The 10,286-nt window shown below is 44.1% G+C and overlaps 1 protein-coding gene across 1 annotated transcript; it reads left to right on the top strand.

Moving 5' to 3' along the window:
• The first annotated feature begins 6,205 nt into the window (after positions 1–6,205).
• SRP14 (signal recognition particle 14) lies at positions 6,206–9,675 on the top strand. Its single transcript, XM_025884374.2, has 5 exons — positions 6,206–6,345; positions 6,484–6,556; positions 7,080–7,192; positions 8,792–8,824; positions 9,288–9,675. The coding sequence occupies exons 1-5, from the start codon at positions 6,322–6,324 to the stop codon at positions 9,375–9,377; spliced, it is 333 nt and encodes a 110-aa protein (XP_025740159.1). The 5' UTR covers positions 6,206–6,321; the 3' UTR covers positions 9,378–9,675.
• The last annotated feature ends 611 nt before the right edge of the window (positions 9,676–10,286 follow it).

Below are 10,286 nucleotides of genomic sequence, written 5' to 3'. Positions count from 1 at the left end.
CTTTTCAGAGTGAAACTGGAAACAGGCAAACTAACACAACATCTGGCAGGGTGGGCACTAATCCATGCATATTGTGCTGTGATCTGCGTCAGTGGAATGAATCCACCTTGACAAATAGGAAGGGGGAAGGGCAAATTCCCATCTTAAGTGACTGGGGTATAATAATGTATGCCATAGCTCATTTATTCCTCCCCATGGCCCATTGAGGTAGGCACTTGAATTACATCCCTATTTTACCGGTGAGGAAATTGAGGCACAGAAGAATTTAAGTAAATTTGGAATAAGCAAAAATAAATAAATAAATAAAAATAAAAATTCTTGCCTATGGATATACAAAAGAATTCCGCTTAACCATCCTCTGTTGTTGAAAGTTCGATTTTTCTTCCATTACATATTCATTTCAATATATCTGCTCTATGAGTATGCCTGCTCTTTGGATTCTCCTTTGAATGGGTTGCAATATCTACCCAGTTCCCTCATTAACAGTAAGGTAAATAGGGGCGCCTGAGTGGCTCAGTCAGTTGGGTGTCCAACTCTTGATTTCGGCTTAGGTCATGATCTCAGGGTCCTGAGATCGAGCCCCATGCCAGTCTCTGCACTCAGCAGGGAGTCTGCTTCAGATTCTCTCTCTCCCTCTCCCTCTGGGCCTACACCCAGCCCCCACCCCTTGTGCACGCAAACTCTCTAAAAATAATAATAAGGTAAATAGATCTTGAGTATGTGTATGAGAGTCACGACTTCACTTTTTTTTTTTTTAATTATCTTTTAACAGGGCTCATGTAATTTGCCTCCAGTCACTTAGACAAAAAGAGGTAGAGCAGTATGGAGGTTCCTCAAAAAGTTGAAAATAGAGCTACCATACGATCCAGCAATTGCACTACTGGGTATTTACCACAAAGATACAAATGTAGGGATCCGAAGGGGTACGTGCACCCCAATGTTTATAGCAGCAATGTCCACAATAGCCAAACTGTGGAAAGAGCCAAGATGTCCATCGACAGATGAATGGATAAAGAAGATGTGGTATATATACACACAATGGAATATTATGCAGCCATCAAAAGGAATGAGATCTTGCCATTTGCAAGGACGTGGATGGAACTGGAGGGTGTTATGCTGAGTGAAATAAGTCAATCAGAGAAAGACATGTATCATATGACCTCACTGATATGAGGAATTCTTAATCTCAGGAAACAAACTGAGGGTTGCTGGAGTGGTCGGGGGTGGGAAGGATGGGGTGGCTGGGTGATAGTCATTGGGGAGGGTATGTGCTATGGTGAGCGCTGTGAATTGTGCAAGACTGTTGAATCACAGATCTGTACTTCTGAAACAAATAATGCAATATATGTTAAGAAAAAAAAAAGAAGATAGCAGGAGGGGAAGAATGAAGGGGAGTAAATCGGAGGGGGAGACAAACCAAGAGAGACGATGGACTCTGAAAAACAAACTGGGGGTTCTAGAGGGGAGGGGGGTTGGGGGATGGGTTAGCCTGGTGATGGGTATTAAAGAGGGCACTTTCTGCGTGGAGCACTGGGTGTTATGCACAAACAGTGAATCATGGAACACTACATCAAAAACTAATGATGTAATGTATGGTGATTAACATAACAATAAACAATTTAAAGTGAAAAAAAAAAAGAGGTAGAGCGGGATGCAAACCTAGGCAGTCAGAACATGGCATCTGTGTTTATCACCCTCACTCTATATTCCGGGCACCGCAAAGCTTAATTACATTAAGTAACTGCACTTGTAAATTAATCAACTTCAACCTAAATAAGACCCTTGACCCTACTTCAAACTCTAGCCCTAAATAAAACCCAATAAATAAAATTGTAGTCTGTCTGAGGAAAGGACACGTGCGACCAGAGCATTTGGGAGAGATGATCTTTGGTGGCACAAGCAGGACAGACACTCCTTTAGGCCCTTAGGCCCCTACGCTGCTGAGGAGCTCGGGGGATTTTTCTCTCCCAGGTTTTCCACAGCAGCTAAGGTTAGTCAAGTAGATGCCGGTGTTCTGTGCTAAGGGGCTCCGTGTTGCTCTTGGTGCTGCTTCGGCGTTTGCTGAAGGCCCCAGGATGTGGGAGGGGATTTGGGAACCATTTTTATTTCCCAGTTCTCCTGAGGGTGAGGGAGAAGGCGCAGGAAGGTGTCTGGCTGCGTGACTCGGAGACAGTGATCCAGCTCCCTGCCTCATGTATTCCTCTGCTCCAAGGGTCAAAAGCCACCAACTTAATTGCAAGGTAGGATTTGAGGTGCTTGAAAACATTAAAATTTATGTCTTATTGATATAGTCTCTTAATTTCATTGTTCACTGGGCTAACTTCATTCCTGACTAACCATAAACAATTCCATTTTTTTCTCATTGAGGAATTTCTTTTCAGATACATATTTTTATAAAGCAACTCACTTTTGTTGCAATATAAAAGCAATTATTGCTTTTGTTCGTTGTTTTAAAATTTTTAATCTAAAAATTTTAAATTTAACCATGTTATTTTTTTCATAGTTATATTTGTGATTCCTTTTATTATTTAATGATATTGGTTTTCCATTTATGAAAAATGATATATAAATATGTTTAAGTATAAAATGAGTCAACTTAAAGAAACATTTTAACTAATAATACAGGTGATATTGGGATAATGGCAGAAATCAAGGTGGTGTCCAAATGACGGAAGGTGGCTGGTCTATAAATAATAACACTGTTGTTTATTACTGTTATTGAGCATTCATTCTTCTTTTTTTAAAGATTTTATTTATTTATTTATTTAGGGGGGGCGTGCACAAGGGGGGGGGGGGGCAGAGGGAGAGGGAGAAGACTCCCCCCTGAGCAGGGAGCCCGACATGGGGCTGGATCCCAGGACCCTGGGATTGTGATCTGAGCCGAAGGCAGACGCTTAACCAACTGAGCCACCCAAGTGCCCCTTGAGCATTCAGTCTGCCAGCATCAGTGCTATTGACATATTCTGTAGTGCTGTCCAATAGAATCTATGGTAATAGAAATGCTCTATATCTGCACCAGATGTCATGCCGGATGGCTGGCATGACTAATGACTCTCGAGTGGAACTGAGGTGTGACTGAGCCCATGGGAAGCAGTGAGATATGTGCACATTGAAGCCTAATCTGGATGAATCCCCAGATGAATAGTGGCCTCTGGTGCTCCTTAAGGGCAGGGCCATTTCCTTCACCCTGGTGCCCCCAGCAACAAAGTCACGGCTCCACAGAATATTGCTCAATGCTCCATGAATGATAGAAGTTCAGAGCACAGTGGTCATCATTTAGGCCAACACAGCACTGTACCTGGTTCCACCTAAATTCATAACACAAATATCAAGGGGGCCTTCATATTCCCTGGCAATCTGACAACACAGCTCAAATATGTTCACTCTCTGATGATTTCACACTTTCTTTCAAGCGTACCCTTTGCCCACTTCTCACCCTAGGCTGTTGATTTTGTGTAGCAGACCCATGCTGGCTTTTGGTTCTCTGGGATCTGAACCTCTTTGTAATCCCCCATTGTGTGGGTCTTGGTGAAAAGCAAGTAAAATAAAAGGGTCAGAGAGTCACTCTCTCACCTGCCCCCAGGACTTGGGCTCAAGTATAGACCTAGGGTTGGCCAAACTGGAGCTCCCAGCTAGGACTCTGACTTCTGAGCCAATGATACCAAGACCCAGGGCTGTTTAGAGGCTATTCATAGTGGTGGTCATCACAGAGTAGTCCTGTGCTGGCAGGCCTAAAGGAGGGGGACTCACCAGACTGTTCCCATCTGTTCTAGTCTCATGACATATGAGACCCCAATTTTTATGTATAACTTTGACCTCTTTCCTGAGCTCCAAACTTGTATATTCAGCTGCTTATTTGATAGTTCTACTTGGACATGTGCAAAATAATGATTTAAAAGAAATATCTATTTGGTCATTCAGATGACCAGAATATATTTCTCAGATGTATTTGCTCTTCATACACAGTTCCTGAAAACATCTCAGAGCCATAAAGGCGAAAAGAATGTCATTATTAACATTTATCATATCCTTTAATAAACTGATAAATGTGTTTCCCTGAGTTCCGTGACCTGCTCTAGCAAATTAATTGAATCTGAGGTGGAGATCGTTGGAACCTTTGGGCTAGTGACTAGCATTGGCAGTGGGAGGTCAGGGAGCAGTCTTTTTTTTTTTCAGGGAGCAGTCTTACAGGACTGAACCCTTAAACTGTGGATTCTGATACTATCTTTGGGTAGACAGTGTCAGAATTGCTTGGTGTTGTGTATGTGGCAACCTCCCACTGCACTATGACATTGGAATTGGGTCTGGGAACCCTAAAAGAAGATGTAATACACATTTCAGATAGTACATGACCAAAACAAAACTTTTAATCTTCTTACAAAACTTTTTACTTCCCAGATCTTTCCTATCTTAGTAGATGGCACGACCATCCACCCAGTTGTTCAAATCAAAAAACCTTTGACTCACTCCCAATTTCTTTTTCCTTCTAAAGTTCACATCCAATTGTGCATAAGTCCTGTTGATGCTACCTTCTAAGTATACCCTAACCTGATTGCAAACGTGCTTGCACCTGGACTTTCGCAGCAACCGCTGTGGTAGCCCCTCCTACTCAGCCAAGATGTCTGTGTCCAAATTACTGGGAATCTATGAATATGTTACCTTACATGTTTAAGGGATTTGCAGATGTAATTAAATTAAGGATCTCGAGATGAGGAGATTATCCAGAAAGGCCCAGTGTAATTACAAGGTCCCTATAAGAGGGAAGCAGTAGAATCAAAGTAGTAGGAGATGTACTGGAAGAGGTTGTAATGATGGAAAGAAGGGGCCACAAGCCAAGGAATGAACGTGGCTTCTGGTAGGACAATGAAACAGATCTTACCCTGAAGCTTTCAGACACAATGCAACCCTGCAGACACATTGATTTTAGATTTCTGACCTCCAGACATGTAAAGTAACAAATTCATGTTGTTTTAAGCCACTATGTTTGTGGTGATTAGCAATAGGAAGCCAATACAACCCTCTAATTGGTCTCCCCATATCCTGCCTTGTCATTCTACAGTGCGTTCGCCACACCACAGATGGAGGGAGGGGGTGCTTTTAAAATGTAAATTAGATTGTCACTGTCCTCTTTAGAAACTTCCTTAACAAGCTTCTTTGTGGAACAAAATCCAAACTCAGCCTAGCCATAGGCCCTTTATGAGCTGGTCACCTGTTATCTCTTCAAGCTCTCAATAGTCCTTCACTCCTCCTTGTGGACCCAGAGCAATCTTGTGTCTTCATCCGGGCCTTTGTTCTAGCCATTCCGTGTGTCTGAAACACTGTCCCCAGATCTTTGAATGGCTGGTCCCTTTAGCTTTTGGCTCAAAGTTCTGCTCTAAGAGATTTCCCTGACCCCAACCTCTCTCTCATCTGTATCTGTTGTCTTCAAGGTCTCATCATTATCTAAAACTATTCTTGCTTATTTCCTGCCTATTCCTTTAACCCCAGTTAACCCAGGAAACCAGGAACTTCGCTTATCCTGCTGTATCCTCAACCCGACAACAGTGTCTGGCTCAGGCAAAGAGACCCTTGGTAAAAACCCCTTGTATGATTAAATGCTTGACTTCACAGAGGGCCTGGGGTTCAAGTTGGCTACTGGCAGAGCAGGGCCTGGAAATCAGGTCTCCTGCTTGAATCCCGAGGTGAAACCAAGACTGGGCTCCAGTCCCTCTTGAGAGAGCTGGGCTCAGCCTTTATTTAGGGCACCAGCCTGGTCAGAGTAGATAGGAGAGTTCAGAGGACCGTCATGGGAACTTACTATAATGATGACAGTGATAATGGAAACAACAATAACAAAGGCAGTTAATGCTTATGGAGCACTTTCTGTGTGCCAGGCACCATTCCAGGTGCTAAATTAATTTACTCTTCACAATCACACTCTGAATTGGATACCGTTTTTGTCACAGGCTCAGGAAACAGAAGCACTGAGCTGTTAGGTAATTTGCCCAACATACAGCTGAATATACTATAGGTATACTACAGGTCTCCATCAAAGCCCTCTTTCGCGCTTGTCACTCCCTCACACTGACGCGGGTGAGAGAACTTCGAAGCTGCTGAAACCCCGGGCCGCCCGAGGGCCCTACAGCTGGTCAGTCTACGCGGGCGGGGGGAGGGGGGGCGGGCCGCAGAGCGCAGGCGCTGGTGGAGGGAGTGGAGAGAACGGAGGCAGGGATTGGTGGAAGAGTTGAAATCTAATAGCGGAAGTCCCGCCCATTCTGGGCGAAGCTTCCGGCTCTAATGGCTTGGGCCTTATGCTGACGCAGGGGAGCTAGCGGTGCCGGGATGGTGCTGCTGGAGAGTGAGCAGGTAAAGCCAGAGGGTCGGCTGAGGGACGGATATAGTTTGGGCCTTAGCTGGGGGCCTCTGCCTTCTACTGCGGGAGGGACTGGGACTTGACGGGGCGAGGATTTGGGACTGCTTAACGGGGCCCGGCTTGTGTTCCAGTTCCTGACGGAGCTGACCAGACTCTTCCAGAAGTGCCGGTTGTCGGGCAGCGTGTTCATCACCCTGAAGAAGTGTAAGCAGCTGTAGACGCAGCAAGGCCAGAAGGAATTTGGGAGGCCGAGCAACGCCCCGGCCGGGCTGCCCAGTGTCCCGGGGTGCCCAGTGTCGGGAACCAAGGGCGGAGTCTGCCGCGCATCCCCGCCTTCCCCCATATTCCTCCCCCCCCCTTACTGGGAACATTCAGGGCTGGGGGACCTGAGCATTAGGGATTGTGGCGCCTGCGACACCCCAGCATTTAGCTACCCAAGCTGGTTCTGTGTGCACCAATCAGAGAGGGCTTCTTTGGGGGGGGGGCGGGTCAAGGATCCCAAACCCCCGCCACCATTAGTGAGATTTAATCTGCTTTGCAATTGCTATGTTCCCGTTATGGAAATAGCAAGTCGTTTCCCAATTTTGGCCAAATTTGATGTAGTTAACAGATCTAGAGAGGTGGAGATGAATTGGGTGTCGTCTTCGTATCCCTTCCCTACTTACTAACGTGTTGTCTACCTGTTAACGTTTGTGGCTGTGTTCACCAGGATGTGTTTTTCATGCAGATGATGGCCGAACTAAACCCATTCCAAGGAAAGGTTCTGTAGAGGGCTTTGAGCCCTCAGACAACAAGTGTCTGCTAAGAGCTACTGATGGGAAAAAGAAGATCAGCACTGTGGTGAGTTGGATTCCTGAGAGTACAATTTTGGAGCGGGAAGACTTGAACTTAACTGAGGATGGGCATATCTGAACCAGGTTTTTGGCTAGTAAGGGTGTAGCTCCCCAGCTGTTTCAGGATCAGGGCCATCTTTTATTACCCTAGTAGGAGGAAATTCAAGAGCAAAATGAAGTTGAAGAAGTGAAATACTCATTGGTTCTACTGAAGTTTTTGTGGAAATAAAATTAGCATATTGATCCTTACACATAGTGGCATTATAAGGAGCAGTTGGCATAAATATTTGATTCTTAATTCCCTTTACTGGGTTGGGCCTTCAATGAACAGTTTCTAGGTACCAGATGATTTTACTTGTAAGCTGATAATTTGCTTGAGTTTGTGGTTGACATAGCATGCATGTAGCTGTATATTAGGCTTGCTACTAACAAACAGAGAATATGAATTTAGTCAGCAGCCCTAGTGTTCCCTTTCAAGGTGGAGGTTGAATGTGGCAAAGCAATAGACTTTCTGGATTCTGAATGAATGCTTCTTTACTTTGCTGGAGCAAAACCAGACTGCTCTTCAGTCCATCAGGATAGGACATTCATGAGAATGTAGACCATAATTGATAAGTCTCCCTTTACCAGTTATCTTGAGAGGACTTTTATAGTAAAGCAGACTTGATGTGGTTTTATTTTATTTATTTATTTTTTTAAAGATTTTATTTATTTATTTGACAGAGAGATAGAAAGAGAGCACAAGTAGGCAGAGCGGCAGGGAGAAGCAGGCTCTCCGCTGAGCAGGGAGCCCGACATGGGTCCCGATCCCAGGATCCTGGGATCGTGACCTGAGCTGAAGGCAGACGCTTAATGACTGAGCCACCCAGGCACCCCAAGCTTACGTGGTTTTTAAAAAATGAACTTGGGTATCATGAAATGTGAAAACCTTGGGAATCTTCAGAAGTAGAATTTCTCTTGTGGTAGCTTGCATTTTGCTTAAATAGGCCTGAATTAATGGAAGGTAGGTTTAAAATAAGATGAGGGAGTAGTAAATATATCTTGCACAAAAGATTAAAATGAAGTTCTCTGACCTCTCTGGAATCCAGGGAGAAAGTCAGTGCCATGTGTGTAAGAAATTTCAGAGGTGAGAAGCTTAACTTCTTTAGGAGCCCCCTTCTGCCTCTTTCCCTTCTTGGTACAATTCTTATGAGGAAAAAAGTGCAGAGTGGCTTTGCTTCCTCAGGCAAAGTAAAGTGGAGGAGAAGAATAGCTGTTAGTGTATTATGACCCCTAAAGTTGGAAAGATATATTTTAAAGATTATGATGTTGGGGTGCCTGAGTGGCTCGGTTGATTAAGTGGCTGCCTTCGGCTCAGGTCGTAATCCCAGGGTCCTGGGATCAAGGCCCGCATCGGGTTCCCTGCTCAGTGGAGAGCCTGTTTCTCCCTCTCCCTCTGCCTGCCTCCCTCTCTGCCTCTCTGTCAAATAAATAAATAAAATCTTTAAAAAAAAAAAAAAGATTATGATGTTGTTTTAATGAGGTTTTTGAGTTATTGCCTGCGGTGAGACAGAGGATTCCTATATGGGTAATAGAGGTGCACCTTTTATTTCTTTCCCTTTTCCAGGTGAGCTCCAAAGAAGTGAACAAGTTTCAGATGGTGAGTGTCTGGTGTTCCCTGTATGCCCTTTCTCCGGGCAAGAGTGAGCACAAAATTGAACACTGGGTTAAGAATGATATTTCTTATGTTTTGCCAGTACTTTGAGTAAAAGCTGCCAGGGTTTGATTTTTTACTTTCAACACTGGTATTGTCTTCCTTTTTAGTTTTTTAAGGTAGATTTTGCATTCAGCTTCAGATTTGTTCTCCCTATAGTATAGTTAAACAAGAAGTTGCCTATAGTTTTCCCTTTTTGGTTAAAAAATGTCGGAAGCTGCTGTAATGTGAGAGTGTGTTTTCCTTTTACACCATTTTGCATAGGATACAAATATCCCATGCTATTACATGCTTTATCAGGTAGATAGGCTTTCTAATATTGACTACTCTAAATTCACTGTGGAAATGGGGGCAGCTGCTCCACCCATTTGCAACTCTTCCCACTCAGTTCGTGCCGTGTGTCTTTTAGGCTTACTCAAACCTATTGAGAGCTAACATGGATGGGCTGAAGAAGAGGGACAAAAAGAGCAAGAGTAAGAAGAGCAAAGCAGCGCAGTGAAGGGCACCGGATATCCTTCTTTCACCAACTGACTACCGAATTACTGTTTTTCCTTTGGTTTTTACTTATGGCCACCAAGCTACGTTTCTGGTTACCCTATAGGAACTTTCCATGTGAGATGAGGGTCATTTTGGATGGAAGAAGGGCTGCAGTGTTTACAGGATAGTTGTGAGAAGCCAAGTTTATTTTAGAATTGGCTAATTGGTCTGTGTTGTATTGTTGTATATCCTGGGATTATAAAGTCTCTGTAGCCATCTGTGTGAAGAAAAATGGATCATTAAACCTGTATTTATCTGCACTGACCATCTCTTATTTGTTACTTTTCCCACCCCCTATTAGTAGTTTCTGGCAATAATTACTAATTCTGGAGTGTTATGATTATGAATAGGCTTTACCCCTGTGTTCTGGGTTATTGGTATTAAAACCTGACAGTTTGGGGCACAAGGATGGCTCAGTCGGTTAAGTGGTTTCGGCTCAGGTTGTGATCTTAGGGTTGTGAGATTGAGCCCCACGTTGGGCCCCAAGCTTAGTGCAGAGTCTCCTTGATTTTCTCTGCCTCTCCCTCTCCCTGTAACCCTCGCCCCCACTCATGCACTCTCTCTCTCAAATAAAATTTTTTTAAAGATTTTATTTATTTATTTGAGAGAGAGACACACAGATTGTGAGAGAGAGCACGAGCAGGGAGGAGAGGGAGAAACAGGCTCCCTGCTGAGAAGGGAGCCTGACATGGGGCTCAATCCCAGGACTCTGGGGTCATGGCCTGAGCTGAAGGCAGATGCTTAACCAACTGAGCCACCCAGGCATGCTTCGAATAAAATCTTTAAAAAAAAAAAAAAATGACAGTTTTATAAAAAGCTGTATTCTTCCCAACTGGCTGTATAATTTAACATCCTTGTTCCTTTCGCAAAT

This window comes from Callorhinus ursinus, unplaced genomic scaffold (assembly GCF_003265705.2).
Source record: "Callorhinus ursinus isolate GAN/ISIS: 27379988/994484 unplaced genomic scaffold, GSC_fseal_2.0 scaffold25, whole genome shotgun sequence".
NCBI lineage: Eukaryota > Metazoa > Chordata > Mammalia > Carnivora > Otariidae > Callorhinus > Callorhinus ursinus.
Note: the sequence above shows the minus strand (reverse complement) of the source record. Positions and strands in the feature narration are given on the sequence as shown.

Coding starts and splice junctions, on each gene's coding strand:
- SRP14 (XM_025884374.2), top strand. CDS start 6,322: ATGGTGCTGCTGGAGAGTGAGCAG. Junction 6,557..7,079: donor GTTCATCACCCTGAAGAAGT/GTAAGCAGCTGT, acceptor TTTTTCATGCAG/ATGATGGCCGAACTAAACCC. Junction 7,193..8,791: donor AAAAGAAGATCAGCACTGTG/GTGAGTTGGATT, acceptor TCCCTTTTCCAG/GTGAGCTCCAAAGAAGTGAA.